Here is a 19965-nt window from a genome sequence, read left to right as displayed (position 1 = left end):
TCTGTAGTGCTGAAAATCTTCCCTCATTCCCCCAGGGCTCCTCCGCGCACACTAACACTAGGTCTGCCACTAGGTCTTAATATCAGTTGATTTTATTTGTTTAAATTGAGCATTTTAAAACTAGTTATCAACAAATACCGAGGATAATGATTGAAGAGAATTGGTGCTTGCATTAGTTGTCCCATTAGACTGGTTTAAACCTGTTCAGTTACTTTTGCTAACCGATTTGCAAATAGCCAATGCATCTAGCAAGAATAGAGGCACAGAAGGTTCTTAGTACCAAACATTCAGGGATCTGAATCGTATTTTCTTTTTTTCTTAATTAGTCTTTAAATTATTGTCCTGATTTCTGGAATGACTGGGCAGTGTGAAGAATGATCTTAGCATAAATCAGCCCCCTGTATGGAAGTTGAGATTGACTGATTAGATTGCCGACATGTTTGCTTGCATTCTAACTGTTGGTGGGAGTGTAAATTAAGGGCAAGAAGCAGACAAAGGGGTCAGAGGTTAATAGTCTTATTAGCATGCTGTCAGGTTTAACCACTGTTAATTGCTCTTATTTTCTTTATGTGCCTTTTCCTTTCATTTGGGCCCACAACTACAGAAAGGGGCAATTAACAGTGGTTAGTGCTTTCAACAGAGGCTTAGACCCCGAGCAGTGAGTAATATAATATTACTTGAATCCAAATGTGATACAGTGCACACCAAATTACATCTTTCTTTTCAATATCAACCAAATTTCTGTTCTTTTCCTGACGAAGGGCCACAAATGGCTTGAAATGCATTGGGTATAAAATCTTTTAAGGCTGAGGATGTTTGATGGATTCAAGCGTGCCCAGAAAAGGGCCCGGATGGGCATATCTGACGCATAAGAAACAGTAATGAAAACATTTGCATCCTACGTGTGTCATATTTAAGAACAATAAACAAGAGTATACAACGCTTTGGAGTAGTTTGAATGACTTTAAAATTGAAACATGGACATCATTTACACGTGATAATTTCGCAATATGCTGTGCGCTTGGAAAGGAGTGTAATTGCGCTTCCCCTACAGTTGTAATATGATATTACCTAATTGTACTGTTATTTGCCATGGCATTATACTTGGATTGATGAATAAACTTGATAGTAGTAGGTGTTCAAAATTACTGCTTATTGGATGCCATGAAGAGGACATTGCCAGGCTGACTACATGTTCTCCTTCAACCTCGTTGGCTGAATATCTAACGCAGGAATGGAGGAATGCCTAAAAACTTTGGAAGAACTGGTCATCTCCAAGGGGTATATTACAATTTGAGACATGTGCTTCGTCGTGCAGAACTGTTTGTAATGACCTTCCTTGAATTTTAAGAGTGCTTGATTTTAGAAATGATTTAAACCAAGGACGGCAAGTTTAACAAATTACTTAAGAAGCAACGTAATGGCTCAGGAAAGCAGTGTGTGTTTTCTTAGAAACAAACTGAAGGCAGGCCACCCACCCACCCATCCATCATTCCATCCATCCATCCGTCATGTCATTCCTTTCATTCAACCAGTACACATCTCATCTCCGATATTAAAACCAACTATCGGAGACCGGGCATGTCCTTATCTCCTCTGCCCAAGTCTGCTGTGTATTTGTCCAAGGTGCGCGCGTTAGTTTCTCAAAAGGACTTTGGGCAATGTCTTGAGATGCCTCCTGGCAAGTTAACGCCTTTGGTGCATGCAGAGTGGAAAAGGTTGTAAATTTTTACAGCGCACAGTTCAAATTTGCAACCAAAATAAGAGATGTATTGAAAATACACAACAACCACGTTTTGCTTGTGAATGTTTGTAATTAAGCATGAAGTTATGCCAACAATGCTAATTCCCCCAATATTTTTACCATACATATTGTGGCAGTTAAGTCGACAGAATCTGTAAGCAGTACCAGGAATGGTTTGTTTCCTTTCTTACCCTTTCTTTGTTCCGGTTGCTGGTTGTTTTGGTTTGATGCAGGTTTGTTTTCCTTCTGCTGCCCTTCATTCTCCTGGTCTTTTGGTGCTTCGCTGCAGTGATTGCCCTTGTTGTCGGCATGAAGTTCAACATTAACCTTGGTCTCCACTTTCAGCTTCCGCTTCCCACCAGGGTCTTCGCTGTCGCTGGCTGATAAGCCCTCGCCTGGCCAGTATGGTTTGACATGATTGGGTACAGCGTCAATTGGAGCTGAAAAGGGAGAAACAGCATGAACTACACAGCCGAACCCAAAACTACTTTCAGGGTCTGACCGAACAAAGACCCTCTCTTTTGAGTGTGCTCTAGATCGTTTGTCGTCCCTTGTGCATTATTTCATACCAGATCTTTGGTCTTTTTTTGTACATTGCGCATTATTTCACACCTCTCTCTATCAACTTTCTCTGTACACTCTAACTGCCATCTCACCCCTAATCTTTGACACTCACTTTTCAGACTTAATCATGAGTGGCTGTTTCAGGCAACACAAGGTAATGCAGCGTTGGACTTGCTGTAATGTGGCTGCAGGATGGAAATAAAGGAATTTAAGCCAGCACAGTGTAACTGTGGCCCAGGAACTGCAATGGACTCTTCCTGTTCTGTGAAGGGACTAGGTCCTCTCCTCCCGCTCTTCTAAAGCGTGGTGTGGGCAGTTGTTGAGACTGTGATTGCGACAGGGTCGGTCACATTGTGCGGAGAATGATCCATGACTGTCAAAGGAAGTAGTGATCAGAGGGGCTGTGACAGAGAAGGAATTCTACTGAAGGACAGGCTGCAATAGAACTTTCCTGTCCCTGACATCAGTTGCATGGAGAGTGAAGTAGGCGTGAGGGCCAATGGTGAGCCTACAAGGAGAGTATGGAGGCTTTAGGACCTGTGAAAGGTGGTTTAACAAATATGGTAGCATGCTTCGAACCCCTGTGGAACTCAATAAAGTATCATGTCTTCCTATTTAAGTACATCAAATACAAAAAAAAAAAAGTATTGTGAAAGTGACTCATAAATTATAGAAATGCGAATAAATAGAACGTGGAGATACAAATAAAAACTCACATTTCCAAACGTATAAGCCCACATATTTTTGCTCTGCCCATTAACCAACATAGCTACAGAGGGCTAGTTGATGTGACCACCGGAGCCAGTTAGTGTGGGTAGGCATAAAGTGGAGAGAAGTACATGTGAGAGACTGAATCCACAACCACTTTCAGCAAAATACTTCCACCCCACACCAAAGTCAAACATACAAAATTACTTTCAGTGAAGTTCAACGGTTATGATTTCCAATACAGTCAACACAATGGATTAAAATGCTGAGCAATACGATGCAATTATATTTTTTATTTTCCGTTCAATGCCAACCCATGCATCCTTACAGCAACACACACCGCTCTCTTTCAAAGAATCTTTTAATATGAGGAATTCTGATAAGACAATTTAGACCCCCAAAACACATTTAGATAACTTTAATATCCTTGTTAAAGTGGTAGCACAAGGATGCTTTCTCTAGGTTAGTGGTGCATACATTTAATCCAGTGAATGCATAGTACAGCTTACACTCACTAAAAGTCTAAATAAACAGAAATGACTGTACATTTTACAAATTTATAATCGAGGACTCTAGAAGACAATTGTTAGGATTTTTAGTTATCCTGGGATCGAAGTAGGAGTTTTATTATCAAATCTATATGAAACACACTGGCCAGCTACTCTGCAAAAACTTTAAATCACTATTTTTTCTAACGACATACGGATAGTGAGATAGGATAATTATTGCCAAAGATTTAGGGACCTAGTCAGAAAGGAATTTTAGAGTATCTAAATGAGTACCCCTGTAGTACTCTTTAACGTAGTCTTACATTCTTTTGTGAATTGGCCTCAAAACTTCTAAAATTCAAATACAATGTGACTATTAAGAGAATAATCATAAGCAAGTAGTGTCCTCTTTGCACTTTCACCAATAGGTAGTTGGACGCTTTGGGCCCAATACACAAAGGCATTTTGGAATGCATAAAGTAATACTCCTGTCGTACTCTCATCAACTTGCCTTTGTGGATTGGCCCATTACCGCACAAAGGTAATCACGGTATAAAGGCGAGGGCCTGGAGCTCAGCCAATAGTAAACAAAAAAAGAACTGTACCTTTGGGCGTGCTATGGACAGGGACCCGTTCGTTATTTTTGGGAGTGGTAGGGTTCCACTTTTTCTTTCTGCTTGCCCCTTCGTCTTCGCTGTCCGACGAATGGGACGAGGCGTAAGAGCTACTGTGTTCGTCGACCGACAGCTCGCTATCAGAATCCGAATCTCGCCCTGCAGAAGGATGAAAATAAGAATCGGATGTTAGCACACTGAAATACAGCCCTGCAAATAAAACCATCGACATGGTGACGCGACAAGCATAAAAGAAAGGGCAATGGAAGCTCAATAGAAGCTGATCCCACCCTGAAGGGACCTGTAGAAAAGCATCAGGAATTTGAAGAGACAAGAGCAACCCTGCCACTACATGTCAAGTTCAGGCACAATCTTGGGATAAGGAGTGGGAGCCAGCTACCCCGCAGGAAGGATTAGCACCACACATTTTTTTATGAGATGCTTGCTGGGAGCTACAGGTTTGTCAGCAGTTGGAGAGTATAGATTTCAAAATTTATGCATAGCTCTTCAAATTTTTTACTGCATGTTTTTACTGCGATGCTGTCTGTATTTTTTTTTTAATGTTTAATAGTTAAACATCCTTAATAGGCATCATTCAAAAACAAGTTTAAGCCAATATCAGCAGCTCCTTGTGTGGTACTCTCGTTCCTGCAAAAGAAGTACACTTCTTTTGCAAGTTCATGTGCAATAGAATGTGGCTTATGTCAACCCGGACTTTCTTATGCAGATGCAGCTCACATATCCTATTAGCATCTGTTCATTTGTGTACGCTCTCGATTTTAGCACATTTCTAATACTCTGCTTAAGATAGAAATATATTTATCTTGACTTTGTCTATCAGCACACTGGAAAGTAAACTCGATGCAGGTGGCAAAGTCCTGCAAATAAATCACTGGTTCCTGCTTCCGTGGCATAAAGGTGACGAATGACAAGTCTCCGGCACTCCCACTATCCCCCCAGCAGCTCTCTGAAGTGACTGTTATGTGTTTGTCTTCTATAATGCTAAGAAACCCCTTGCAGCACAGGTATTGACAGATCTAGCCAAATCAAAGCAGAGTATGGAAAAAGTAAGTATTTTCCTAACTCACAACATGCCTGAGCCATTGACGGCTCCTATCAGGAATTCCTGCACCTTCCCCCGCTTCAAAGTCCCCTTACTTTAGCTCAGTGGTTCCTAACCTGTGACCAGGGACCCCTCAGGATCCGAGAGTCCTCTTCAGGGGGTCTGCAGATGTTTTGCAAACTTAAATAATATTAAAAATAATAAATACAATTAATAAGGTATATACAAATAACGAAGCAAAATTGAAAATGTGAAAACCTTTCCAAATTTTACTTAAACTAAATATTCCAATATTTGCCCATTTGTTTGGTGTATACATGTTTTTGTATTTGTGTGTACTGTTTTGAGGTTCAAATCATAGAAATTGCTCAGGCTGAGAGTCCCCGGCTTGCAATAAGGACTTAGTGGGGGTTTCCAGACTCCAGAAATGACTCCGTGGGGGTCCAGAGCAGTTAAAAGGTTAAGAATTGTGGCTTTAGATAATGAAAAGCTCAACGGGTGCGCGGTCTATTCCAAGTGCAGACAATCACAGCTTGTGGTAACAAATCAACAAAAAAAAATCAATGCAAAGATGTAAAAATTCAAGTGACGAATGAAGGCATGTCTATGTGGGTAAAAACACAAAGTACCATTGACCACCCGAGGGTGGAGTTGGTACTGTGTGGTCCCCCAGCCGTGGTTAGACGCCTCTTTTTCGATGGTTTCCGCCTTGTCTTTTGGTGTTATTATTTTTTCTTTTTGTTTGTATTTCTAAAATTTATGTATCCGGATAACTTCTGAGGTGCACCCAATATTTTGTCAATTCGGCTGAGCCCCAGGGGGCCCATTGTTTCCTTGATGTTGTTGACCATGTACATATTGGCGGCCGGCCCTGGTGGTTGTAGGCCCATGTTTGTATTGATTTTTATGTGCAATAAAGGTTTTTAAAAAAAAAACAAAAAAAAAAAAACACAAAGTACACGCAGCAACAAATACGCACCTTTACCAGCTCGGCTACCTGACTTCCTGTGGAATATGGAAGAGTCGCCTTCGGTGTGCCCGGCACGGGCTTGGCTGGAAGAGATACTCAATTTCTGAGCCGCTTCATCCCTAGAAGGAAAAGGACACCCGTCTAAGTCACTATGCCTCTCATCTTTCCGTTGTCAGGTGAGGGACCCATCTCCCTTCTTCATGAGGCGAAACAGTGTAGGTCACAAAATGAACAGGTAAATCATAGGAGACAACAGTTAAGAACAGTTAACATAAAGTGCAACTGTCACCAAGATTAGGGGCACATGCAAAATTGAAATGAAATGAAATGCAGAAATGGACATGCAAAAGATTCCATGCAATAAAGCCAGCCATGTTCCAAGCATATTGGTTTGAATCAGGAGCAGAGGTCGTGGAGCAGGACTATTTGCAGAAAGCACAGCAAATAATTAAAATACACCGCAAAGCCAAGCTTCCACCACCTGATTACCTGAAGACATAAGCAAGGTAGCTACTGTGGCTCTTGGCTGACCTGTCGGTGCTTTCAAGGGAGACGGTGGACTCGCCGATGTTTGTCCGGTACAGATTTGGCTCATCAATGTACGTGTTGTTACAGTTTAGCGAACGCTGGAAAAAAAAAAAAAAAGCTAAGTTAAACAAAAGCAAAAATGGGTATTTGTGAACAGACATGACGAAGGGAATGTGGACAGGATCAAGAATGCATTGGTCCTTTTAGGACATGGAGAGCATAAAAAGTGGTGCATTTGCAACAGGAGTGGATTTTTCCATTTCATGTCAAGCAAGGTACCAGTTTTTTGAAGGGTCTCGACTTAACGAGCAACAGTAACTCTGAAACTATAAGTCCACCAACCACTTCATTTGTTAAAACTGTTACATATTTTTGAGAAATCTCCATTACATCTTTAAAAGGGAGCACATCAAGGGAATCGATGTGCAGGCAGACTTACAGTAGGACGCCTATTACAAGCATGCTATGGATTCAGCCATAGTTCTCGCAGGTCAAAGACAAAATGAGTCTGGCAGAGCGGGGGATGGTAAACAGTTACTTTTAAGGCAAAAAAAACAAAAAACTACTGAATAGGAGCATCAGCTAATCTACTAGAGTTAATTATTCTCGTTCTTAAGCTGCGTCACAAACCTCACACTTGCAATACTCTAAAAAGCAACCTGCAACCAGAAACTAGTTGAAGTGAAGACAAGTAGACGCCTACACCAAAAGTTATGCAAACATGTTATGAATAAGAGTATACAAAGGCCTGACATCTTGAGACTTGCTTTGGATATATGCATAGTCAGGAGCATAGCTATCATTAAAGTAGCAGGTGCACGCCCATGGCTATCTGACATGGACGTTATTTAGAGGTCGCCAGAGGTAGTATCTGCTACTCATGGACTTTCCTCCGGTAGCCCATTGCACGTTCCTTACAAGTGGACATACATTAAAACTTATTAACAATGGTAAGGAGTATATCAATTCAATAATGTAGTTCATAATCAATGCAAGTCCGATATGAATTAATACAGGTGGACTTGACCCCTATTATTTTTTAAATCTCTTTTTATGCATCTCACATTGAGCAATATTTTTTTCGGTTAGGTCTTCACTAGACTTTGGGCTTATTGTGCTGTCATCAGGATGAAGGTCATATGACATCACCCCCTAGGATTTAGGTTTGAAGGTCATATGATGTCACTTCTTGTGATGTCTTTGAAGCGACAGGGCGTGCAATGTCACTTCTGCAACTCCTGGCATATAGTTGAATTGCCATCCATGTCCACTACACCCCAATTATGAGCGTCTTTTACTTTCCAACTTGGACACAGAGATCCAGTTACTTTCTTTGCAATAGGTCTAATTTCACCCTTGTGCCTGGTAGCAGTTCCAAATATCAATCTGATTGGACTATGCATTCATGTTTCCAGGAGCCAATGGCTGGTCCTGATTTAAATTGATGTCAGATCATCACAAAAGTAGAACATACCTATGACTAAGCTTTAGCTTGCTTTCGGTTTCTGAAATGTATCATACTGTAATTTGGTATGAATTTGTTTAGCAGATTTATAAAACGTAATTTATTTTAGCCGCTTTCTAAAACATAAATTATTTAGGTTGATCTACCATTTTTATTTTAAAAACCCCACACAAACATGTTGGATTGATCCAATTCACTACAGCCATTATTGATCATAAGTAAGAAAAATACGTCCTACACATTTTCTCAAATTTGGGTTCAGGTCCAGTGAGTAAGCTGTTTATTTATCTAATTTGACGTTAGCAAAAACAGTCATATTACAAGAATGTGTTAATTGAGGAGGAACATTGTGTTTTGTAACGTACGAGATGAATTAACGAAAACACTCTTTAAAAGAGCTCCCTCTCCTACACAAAATAAGATCCTACACAAAATCTTTGTTTCCTGTCAGTGTTAGATTAATTAGGATTCTCATCAAGGTACAGTTCTCAGAATATACCATGCACAGTTTTGTGTTAATATGTATTTTGCCTAAATGTGTGTATGGGCTTTGACTGAACTATTGCTAAACAAATTGCTCTCTGAGTCCTTGTTATGGAATCAGCCAGACAAATTACATAGCAGGTGCAGTAAAAAACAGACATGTTAATGGAATATATAAGAGTGGAACATGAGTGTTAGAAACGGGGTAGCGCGGTGCGGAGCGGGTAGGCCAAACTCGGAGGCATTGTGTAAAGCATCTGCGCAGCACACACTCACAGGCGACACACTGGGCACACTACAAGACAGACTCCACACCAGGATATGTGAAAACAGCATATGTATTATGTGAAAACAGCATATGTATTATGCAAAACACATTAGAATATCATCACAGTTGTGAACACTGTGCCAACTGGCACCAGGTAGCCATATACAGGGGGACTAGTTACAAGGCAGGGCCAATCAGGCTGCTGCCAGAATCATCATAAGTCCAAGAATACATAGAAGTCCATGAGCAATTATCAGTGTAATCAGTCCAGACCTATGGGTAGAATAATGAGCTTAGCATCATCACATTAGCCTAGATCAGAGTGGGCAGGAACATAAAGCATATACCACATTGGCACTAGGCATCAACAGGTGGCCGTAGAGGCAACATCATCAGGGCAAAGGCATAACCTTAGGCATAAGAGCGTTAGGTAGAAAACATGAGCAGCATATTAGGCATACCTCATCAGCGTAGATGCCTTAGGTACCGAACCAGTAGGCATAAATCACATTAGGTCATGAATCACAGCAACATACACTAAACATTAGACCTAAACGTCGGGCATCCTCATTAGCCTAGGTCCTGAATGCGTAATTAGGCAGGAACACAAAACATCCTAACTTAGAATCAGTCATACATCACCCTTGCCGTAGGCCTGGAAGGGAAACATCAGGTTAGGCATTGAGATGCAAACGGCATAATCATAATAGCATTAGACATAAACATGTGGCCTCATTACATTAGCATAAATCAGGTAGGTTTAGACATGCAGCATGAACCTCATTAGCATAAACCACCGTACACATAAACCTGCAAGCATAGAGGCATAAGCCATGAGCAGGGTAACACATCATGCCTAACCAGTAGATGCAGAACAGCCCGGAGCTACTGGTGAATAATGAATCTTCGTATCAACACATTAGCATACCCCCCCCCCATTAACAGTGGGCATAACCATAGCAGAACAGGCACTAGGCATAACCAGATTAGCAGGGGCACAGGAGGCACTAACCCACCCTCATAAAAGTAAAAGAGAGCAGCTGCGCACACCATAAGTGCTCCCTACGTGGCAACTGCCCACTGTCCAGCGGGGCAGGTATGTCCAACAAGGTCAATCCTGTACTGGGACGGGTGGAGCCCCTCCCCCGGGACTCAGACTCACAGTGCCCCCTGAAGCCCCACTCTGGGACTTCCACAGCCGTAAGGCCACTGGCGCTGCAGCTGCCCACTGTCCGGCAGGGCAGCGGAGTACAATGAGGCTCCCCCAACCCACTGGGAACCCCACTCCGGGGCGGCTAAATTCATAACTATCCCTGCAAGATCACTGGCACGGCTGGAGTCCCTCAGTGCGTCATAGGGGGGGGGGGGGACGGGCACGGACAATGTGCCCCTACACCATCCCCACCAATTAAAGCCTGAGCCTCACTCACCAGGCTCCTCTTGTGAAATCGTCTCTTCCCTGTTGTGGCAGCCGGCAGACTCACCGGCTCATCGAGGGCTCTCGTCGCAACCTCCGCGCCGGTCCCAGGTACCGACTGTGTGCCTCGGGGGGACCCACCTCGCCGTCTCCTGTGACAGGCTCAGCACGCGGGGCTACCCTCTCTCATGGGAGCCCCACCAATGCAGCGCTTCTTCCGGCTTCACCCCATCCCCCTCCTGGGAACCGGGACGTCTATGCGGAACCTGCGGGCTCCGGACTTCCCGTTCCCCCTGTGGTAGGGCGGGACTTCCAGCTGGCGCCAGTCACCGCGCGGCTCCCCTGACGTCGAAACCCGCACAGCACTCCTGAGCCTCCCGGGCCGGCGGCGGTGATCCTCAGTACCCGCTTCAGGTGCGCCAGGACTCGGGCCGGCGGCGGTGATTCCCTGGTGCACTTCCACGGTGCAGCTGCAATGTAGAGTGGGCTCCCGCTGTTACGGAGCCAAACGCGGGGTAGGTACCTGCTCCATTCACCTATTTAGCAGGGCACACAACGCCGGGGAGGGGGGGTGGGGGGTGGTCACCCGCGGTTTGCAATAAACACCACGTGGCGGGGTGGGCACCCACTATTTTCAAATAAGCCGCAACCCGCGGGGTAGGCTCCTGCTGTGTTTTTAGACAGGCAGCACTTATAATGCGGCATAAACGCGAGGTAGGCACCCGCTTCTCTCCTGCACACAGGAGGGGGTCCCCTCGCGGGTCACACGGCACGGCATCTAAAACAAGCAGCTCTCCCTGGCAGTACGTGCTGCAGGGCTCACGCACCTTCTTCTCCTGGGCAGGTTCTGGAGGCTGCGCTCACGAGGTGCTAGATGGTTCACAGTCCCAGGGTCCCACTGAGTAAGGTAGCGCCCACGCTCCTTACCCACTTGAAGTGCAGGCAAACAGATGATAGCGCTCCCGAGGCCCCAGGGCAGGAGAGCAGACAGGCCAGGCTGGGAAACATCCGCAGACAGTGGGCACTCATCAGTACAGGACAGCAGTTCCTAGAAACGGTCATCTCCCATAAAGTGGCACTCCTCCTGACATAGCAGTCTTTACTCCAGTGAGGGGCTCTCCATGGCCCTGTGGACGTGGAGGGGTACAGATGGGCACAGGGGCCAGCACACAGGCCCTTGCGGCAGTACCTCCTGGCAGAGTGTCCACTCTCACTCAAGTCCATGCCCAGTCTGAGCACATGGCGGCACAGCCCCCCTCACCCCACCTACCAGAAAGGGCTAGAACCTTCTAGAAGGCTCCTGGCAGTTCCAGTCCCAACTGTCACTGTGGGGGAGGTGTAGGGCACCCTGTCACTTCGGACACTAGACCGCCAACCCACCGCAGGCAGGCGGCACAGAGCACACAGCAATGGCGTCCATTTTAAAAGTGACATTTCCTTAACTGGTGAAAATAAACCTCTGCACACCATTGCACAGCATTCAATCACGCACATACAGCAAAAAGGGTGAGGGGGGAAAGGCGAAAAAGTTGAGGATGACCCTGCAAGCAGGGCCAAGTCCAACAATGAGTATACGGTATCCGATCACATACACAGCGCACGCACATGTACACTTAAGACAGCAGATGGAATGTGTGCATCTTTAAAGGCTAATTTTGTGTTACTGGAAGCACAAATCATCCACTATACCACCACATTGGTGACTGAAATATGTGTCAGTGTGCACTATAACCAAACATTGCCCAAAGAAGTAATTAATCATAAACTATGCACAATCATCCACTAAAACTAGCTTTATGGAAAATGATGTTGCAGTAGCTATGCATTGTGAATCTATTATAGGTTGAAAGAATGGGCAGAATTCCTATATTTAGTGTTTGAGTTTAGAATATAACATCGCATAGTGTTATCTTACTGTTAGTAATGTAGCTCTTGTCGTGGTACTATCATCTGCAAATGGCTTCTTTCCTGTTAATGTATTCTTCAGATGCTTCCGAACCTCTTTGTTGAATACACAGTGGAAGAAGAAAATGAAGAGACCCTGATTGGTGGAAAAAGAAACTTCAATTAAACCGTATCACGAAAATACTAATCCATCAGACTGATTGTGCCACTCTTAGAAGATTTGTTGTAAATCAAAGGAAAAAAAAAAACACGTGAAAACACATTATTTTCTCAAAGTTGCTAAGATTACTGGTCACCAAGGACATCTTTTCTCCAGGTAACATTAACAGTAAAAAAACAACTTTTTTTTACTGGGGCTTTAATGGTGGATGTGTAGATAAGAGATGTACCACTCCTAGCTTGCATCAACTCACTTTAAATGTTCACAACAAATACCCTTCGGCACCCTTTGTATGCATGCAGCATTTTCTTTCATTAACCAAAGTAATTACACACTTGAAAAGTCAGCCAATCCACTGAACCACAACACCCTGCTGCACTGCTCTAAGGAGGTACAAATACATAATCCTTCACATTCTATGCATTTCATTATAACAGCAGCAGACACTTCAGCTACTTCCAGAGGCTCTTTGGCAGCATTTGTTTATTATGTACACTCCGATAATTAACTAACGAAAACTGCTCATTAGTCTAAAGAAGTTTAAGGTCCCAGTTGACAACATTGAATCATAAATTTAAATATTTTCCTTTCATAGTGATGGTTGTTCCTTAACATAATGAATTGTAATAGTTATCCACTCTATGGTGCCACTTAATGTACTTCGTGAAACCCATTACGGAATAATCTATCCTTTTAATTGATAATTATAATTTGAATTGTGCGTTCTAAATTTAAAAGTTTAAAAAGTATGTAGACCGGGTTTAATTTACTTGACCCTAAAACAGGAGTCAGAGAAAATATATAAATGTTTTTTTAAACAAGAGTATTGTTCTCAAATTACCAAATCGCTTTCTCAGCACTAAAATATATATTTCAATTGGTGCACTACGGAAAACATATGTATGAATACTGCCTAGATTTTATACCAGTCTTGGTAAGTGTTCTGGTGTATAATTCTTGTACAATAAAATACAACTGTTTGGGCTTTCCAATGATTAGTTAGGTTCTATAATCATAATAGCCAATTCTATCGCAACTATTGATGATAATGTTGTCTTTAGTTCATTGTACTTTATCTACATGAATACCCCAAACAAATCATTCATAGTACCATTTTATACGTAACTAATCTAACAAATCCACATTGCCGATTACACATCCACTTCTTCTTTACATATGGAAGCCAAACTAAGCATGATTGAATAGTAAAAACAAACCAATTAAAAACAGTTCTCCAGATTGCTCAGATCCTATTATGCCTCTGCAACAACTGCACAGAACAGTAAAACTTGGTTGGCTTGTAGGAAAAGATTTAGAACGCAACAGTGTTTGAATAAAGACTTGAAGGAGAGATAATGCACTGCCAGCAGGGATTTCCTAACCAAAAACGTCACCATGTTTACCATTAACTCTTTGAGCATAGATCTCCATCAGTTAATGCTAACTGTAGGAAGCTGGCTCTCTATACGACATACCAAAATAAGGTATATCGTGCAAGGAGTCCAGGGGTTCCCTTATGAGCGGACAGGGGCTTGCTCTAGCAATCCCAAGGTTCTCTTCTAGGGGTGGGAGGTGTGGTCGAGCATTCTTAGGCTTTCAGAGAGGAGTGTTAGACATCTGCAAATACATACAATTGTCAATAAATGATGCACACAACTCAATAAGGAGACGCACGCCAATTTATAAAAATAACATTTATCTTTTTATATGTTTAGGCAACAGAATCAATACGATCAGTTAAGTACGTTTTGCAAGAGAAAAACTTTGTTTTAAAAAGTCAACACTGGGTTTGACGCTATTGGTTCTTTGTTGAAAACCTTTAATAAAAGATTTAAACCTAAAAAGTCAACACTGTGCATTTTTCAGAAGCTACAATGTTATCCTAGTGGAGGATAAAAAAGTACGGCATTCAGGTACAGTACAGTGACTTCCAAGACCAATCTCCGGTACTAAAGGTGAGTATCGGGCAAGGTCCAAGACAGCACCAGCAGATCACATCCAGCAGCAGCATGCGGGCGGCTGAGTGCAGTGGGGCATTACAGCGTCGGGTGCACAATGTTAATTAATAGGGACCGGTCTTCGTGAAAAGAGATTGCAGGTTTTGACTGGGAGACCAGTTGCGTTGAACCTAACAGGAGGGTTCAAGTCTTGCGATGCTAGGGGACGTGTTGACACTGGTGGTCTTCTCCATGTGCCAGGGCGGCCGGGTGCAGAGGGTCTTTGAGATGTCCGGTTTCTTCGTCTGGGAGCACTCGCGGTTGAGGGGGCCTGCAAACAGAGGCTGCAGGTGATGTCGGGGAGTTCACGAGGGGTGAACCCAAAGTGGACCAGGTCTTTTGAGGGCTTGGTAACCACACTGACACTGTTGGCCCACTTCGACACGGGCTGGGGGTTTGGGTGCAGTAGTGTTTTGTGGCGTCAGGTCTTGTTGGTTATGGAGTCCTCACAGTTCTTCTTTAGGTGCCTGCAGGATGCAGGGGAGCAGCTCTCTTACTCCACGGGTGTCGAGTCTTTATTGAAGTTAGCTGCTCTTCTTCAGTCTTCTGAGGCTCTTCAGTGTCCGTCTTCTTCGTAGGTCATCAGAATCTGATTTTTGGGTGGCAGGGGCTCCCTTAAATACTGAATTTAGGGATGATTGGTGAGTGTAGGGGAGTTGATAATGGGCTACTAACCCCTGGGGTCACTATGCCCCCTATATGGCCACTTCCAGTGGGGAATAGGCATAACCCTGTCCCAGAGTTCCTTAGTTTACCATCACCAAAATGGCTAACTCTACAAAGTCACCTCCACTTCAGGTAGCCCCCCTTAGGCCTACTGGCCTGAGGGTGGACACGCCTATCTGACAAGCTAATTATCCCACCTGTCCAGTTGCCAAAGGGGTTCTGCTTCTCCTGTGAGAGAAGCCAGATTTGCATACCAAAGGTGGTGGACTCTTAGAAGCTGCCCTACCTTGGAATGCTAATCTGTAGGTCATCCTGTGGGCGGGGGGTGTAAGCACCCTCTGGCCGAGAAGGCTTGATTTCTGGCCCTCAGAGAGCAAAGGACCTCAGCCCGAGCAGGCTTGATTTCTGGCCCTCAGAGAGCAAAGGCCCTCACCCTGGGGTCAGAAACTTGTCTCTGGTGGCAGGCTGGCGAAAAACAGTCAGCGCACCAGTAGCTGGTAGGTTTTCAGGGGGCACCACGAAGGTGCCCGCAGTGTGCATGTATCAATCAATCCAATACTGGCATCAGTGGGGGTTTATATCAATGCTTAATTTGTGCCGGTGGTTTCCGGGGCTCAGCACCGGCACTTATTTCACAGGGCCGGGTCTCCGGGCCGGGTCTATTGAATCTAAGGACACGTTGTGACTGCCAATGCTTGATGGCTGCTTAGGTACACTGTATGTTTCAAGGTCAATTTTCAATCTCTTGCATTCCTCAGTATTGTCTCTGCCTCGGAAGCGAATCGGAACATGGGTGGTTACTTTCAGTGAGATTGAGAGGGAAAGAGAAGTTCTGTTGCCCGGGTCACGGCACTGTGCATATTTGGGCTGAGCTCACCGACTAGGGAGAGAAGAGAGCATTGCAACATAAGGCCCCATAGTGCGGTGGGGGAGGGGGGACAGGTCACCTAGCCCCTCTCAGCCTGTATTGTGCATGGCAAAATGATCATAAAAACAATTTGCATCCCCTGCTGCCTGGCTGGATCCTGCTTTTTCAGGAACTGAAATGTATCTATTTTGTGAGGCAGGTGGCCTGGGCTTTTCTTTCCAGGAGTGGATGTGGCCTGGCCTCCCTAGTGTGTGGATGAACTGAAGCTATAACTTAGTTTCACATACAGCTCTGTGTACCAGTCTCCACTCCAAACCGACTAGCTGTGCTGTGCTTGTAAAGCATATGGCTGACCTTCAGGCGCTCTTTCCATCGGCACGGCACTCAGAGGTGCTGCAGGAGCCTGTGTTCCACCTTCCTGCTTTTAAATCAGGTAAATCAAAGTAGCGACAACTCCCTCCTGCTGGCCTCATTTTTTTAATTTCATGTTTCTTGTTGCCAAACTTATCAGAGAAAAGTACTGATCATCTCTTCATGTTTTAACATTATGCAAGGGCCTGGACAGGATTCTTATGAAAAACTTCAAATAAAAAGGTCTCTACTAATTCTTTCTGTCTTTGTTTACGTTAATTACTATTCGGGGTCAGTAGAACAAATTTCTGCATCTGGAGAAGTAGATGTTCAGGCCACACTAGTGTTTCCACTTTTGGTGGTATTTGGTTTCCAGCTCACTAGTACTCACATTGAAATCAATGAAAGCTTGACGTAGCTCCTCAAAGATGAAACTGTATGTCTTGTGTTATGAAAGCTATGCATGAATCACAGCAGTAAGCACTTGAACTTGCTAAACTATGATACTTGGATGATGGCGCGTGGCATTTTCTTACACACTGCTCATCTGTAGCAAGGGCATTAGCCACCCTAGCTATCTTACCAGAAGAGCAAAGACCTGCTTCATACAAACCAGTTGCTGCAATGGGCACTTTAACCCTTTGAGCTAGTCATCCACAGATTTATGTACCACCTTGTACTGCTTGAAGAGGACAGCCAAAAGGTTGCACGTTTGAATCTCGTTGTGGTAGCACAGCCTTTCATGCTTCTAGGATCGATAAATGTGATTTTGGCAGTTGGATAATAATAAAAAACTATAATTTACACTGCCACTAAACTGTGGTGCCGATTGCTACATAAAAGAAAAAGTAGTGCCAGTGTGTGACTCACCTATGAATATTTGTATTATGATTGGTTTGTTTTAGCCCATTCACAGCTTTGAAATCTACGAACCTGGGAACTAATGCTGGCCCTTGATCCAACTTTATTAAATTCTGTTTTCCTGCCCTGGTCAACTGTATCACTGATCTAATATCTAACAAAGGTCGTAGTGCTAGAAACTGGCTAGCCTCAGAAGTACTAAATTAATTCACATTGTGTTGCCAATAGTGCAGGCTTTTTAATATTGCTAGCTTATAACAGATAGCAGCAAATGGGTGTTAGTAATAGATGCTTTTGTTCTTCATATAATGCAGCACCAGTGATGCTGCCCATTGAATGGCCGAATTATCAGTTAGTGAAGCCTAGTAAATATCTCATCACTATGCAAAGGGTAATTCACTGGCACATTCAGTGTGTGAACTGGGGTCTGGAGTGGGGATGACTCGAGAGCAGTTTAGGGCGTGAGGAGGACGGACCTGTGCAGGGTCCAAAGGAGATGAAAGGTGAAGCAGCTCAGGCTCAAACATGCAGCACAGGAGAGGAGCAGAGAGGGCAGAGAGCGGTAGAGAAGAGCAGAGAGGGTGGCACAAAGGGGAGAGAGGAGAAGTGAGTGACAGAGAGGAGCAGAGAGCAGCGCAGAGGGGCAGAGAGAATTAAACAGGAGCAGGGAGCGGCAGAGATAAGCAAAGAAGGCAGCAAGGAGTAGAGAGAGGCAGAGAGCTGCAGGGTGCCAAGAGAGCTCAGAGGGCAGACACTAGCATGCTGCAAAGATTTGCACAGGGTCTAAAGGGGATAGAGAACAGTGCCAGGTCTAGGGAGGTGGAGGGTAGAGAATACTACAATGTCCAGAGGGGTGGGAGAGCAGCACAGGGTATAAAGAGAGATAGCGGACAGTGCCTGGCCAAAGACAGTGGAGGGGCGAGACCACTGAAGGGTTCTAAGGGGTGGGAGACCAGCACAGGTCGGAAAAGGGGTCATAGAGCAATGCAGGATAAAGGAGGGTTGGAGAGCAGTACGTTTAAAAGACCGGTGTTAGAGTGCTTACCATGTGTGCTCATGATGGGCCTTTGTAACTCTACTTTGAGCTCAGGGTCATAAATCTAAATCTCGCTGTGGCCACCCAGTCTTTCATTTTTCTGAGGTCGCTAAGATTAGTGCCATTGAGTTGGATAACAACATTTTTAATGTGGTGTCAAGACCCTCTCTGGTGAATATGTGCTTTACAATATACATTGTGTGGTAAGGCCACAGAAATGTATTTTAATATTTTGTTTATCATAGTCTTTGCAATATTAAACGGTCATTATTCCCTCTGTCCCTCTTTCACTCAGTACCTTTCATACTCTTATCCAGTCCCTTGACTTCCTTTCTTTCCTTCATACCATCTTTTTCCTTTTTTTTTTCTCTTCCTCAGCACCTCCAGCCATGCCTCCTTTCTTCTTTCCATTCTTGCTTCCTTACATCCTCATTCTTTCCCCATCCTTCCTCCCTTGGCGCATTATTTCCTTCTTCCTTCATTCGTTCCGTGCTTTCTTTTTTCCTGATCCTTCTTTCCTTCATCCATTCATTTCATATCCTCAACCCTTCCTTCTGATTTTCTTCCTCCTTTCTTCTTTCAATTAATCCATCACACATTGTTCACTTCCTTTCTCCCTCTATCCCTTCATTTCTTCCTTACACATTATTTTCTTAGTTTCTCCTTTTTTAATCCATAACAATTTCGTCACTCCAGTACTGCCCTTCCTGCCTTCATTTGTTTCTGCCTTCTTTAATGTATTCCTTCCTTCAACACTTCCTTTCTTTTGAACAGCACGGTACAAGCACATTTTCTATTTTTTTTTTAATATATTGATTAATTTTTTAGGTGTCATGGTACACATATACCGTACAGTGCATGAGTACTTCCATAATTACAAAGCAGTTTGAACATTTGTAATGAGTATTGCACATTTCGCCGACGGTTTACATTTTGAAACATGGTTCGTGACACTTTTAACATAACTACTTAAAATGACCCCCCTCCCACCAAATGAACCCTCATGAAATTATAGGTGGCCAGTATAAAAATACAACACGCTCCGACAAAGTTCAGTCTAGCAGCCTCTCTCCTGCATATAAAATGTTACGTACATGGTCTTTTATCACGTCTTGGACAGCTCTTACACAGCTGCACATATATAACTGCAGGACCCTGTAACCTTCAGACCCCTGCCATATCTCCTTTACAATTATTTTGCCTTAAAGTCTTCCAATATGGCGTTCCACTCTAGGGAGATGGGCTTTTTGCGCAGACCCCGGTCTTCCTTCCTCTGAAGCACAGTGCTCTCTGCCTTGCCCCATCTCACCACCTCACTGTACCACTCTGTAACCAACGGTGCCTTAGTAGCTTTCCTGCGTTTAGTGATTGCACGCCTAGTCACAAGCACATTTTCTATAGTTTGCAAACTTGCCTCAGGTCCTCTAATGACCTTTCCAAAAGCTGCATTTTGAGACGTATACACATTCTCTAACTTGAGTTCACTTTTGAGTTGTTGTCTGTTAGACCTGTCAGCCCTTTGGGTGGTCCCTCCTCATCATTATTTATTTTGTCCCACTTTTGCCTCAAACCCTGTTTGAATTTTTCCTTTTTGGGAACCACCAGACTTTTTCGTGTTGCTACAGATTCAGGGAGCCATTTTAGCTACCCCTGAAACTTCTGTCTGAGGGCCTGGAGCACAAAATGGTGGCCACCTGTGACATCACCAGCATCCACTGGAACCTACCAGCACCTTCCAGAACATTCCGGGAGATTCCAGAACTCTGTGACAGTTGGAAACCGTTTAGAATGTTGGGAGGATAAGAGAGG

At 43.9% G+C, this 19965-nt stretch overlaps 1 protein-coding gene across 2 annotated transcripts in view; it reads right to left on the bottom strand.

The window, feature by feature from the left end:
• Positions 1-19965, bottom strand: part of CELSR1 (cadherin EGF LAG seven-pass G-type receptor 1) — a 457515-nt gene that overhangs the window by 26715 nt on the left and 410835 nt on the right. For both annotated transcript variants that reach the window (XM_085654077.1, XM_085654076.1), the window contains exons 29-33: positions 12228-12353; positions 6683-6777; positions 6161-6270; positions 4110-4277; positions 1936-2184 (exon numbers count right to left, since the gene is read on the bottom strand). In XM_085654077.1, the coding sequence (XP_085510203.1) occupies positions 1936-2184; positions 4110-4277; positions 6161-6270; positions 6683-6777; positions 12228-12353 (748 nt within the window). The remainder of the gene's footprint in view (positions 1-1935; positions 2185-4109; positions 4278-6160; positions 6271-6682; positions 6778-12227; positions 12354-19965) is intronic.

Source organism: Triturus cristatus, chromosome 4_1 (genome assembly GCF_964204655.1).
Source record: "Triturus cristatus chromosome 4_1, aTriCri1.1, whole genome shotgun sequence".
Classification (NCBI taxonomy): domain Eukaryota; kingdom Metazoa; phylum Chordata; class Amphibia; order Caudata; family Salamandridae; genus Triturus; species Triturus cristatus.
This window is presented reverse-complemented; position numbering and strand designations above follow the sequence as displayed.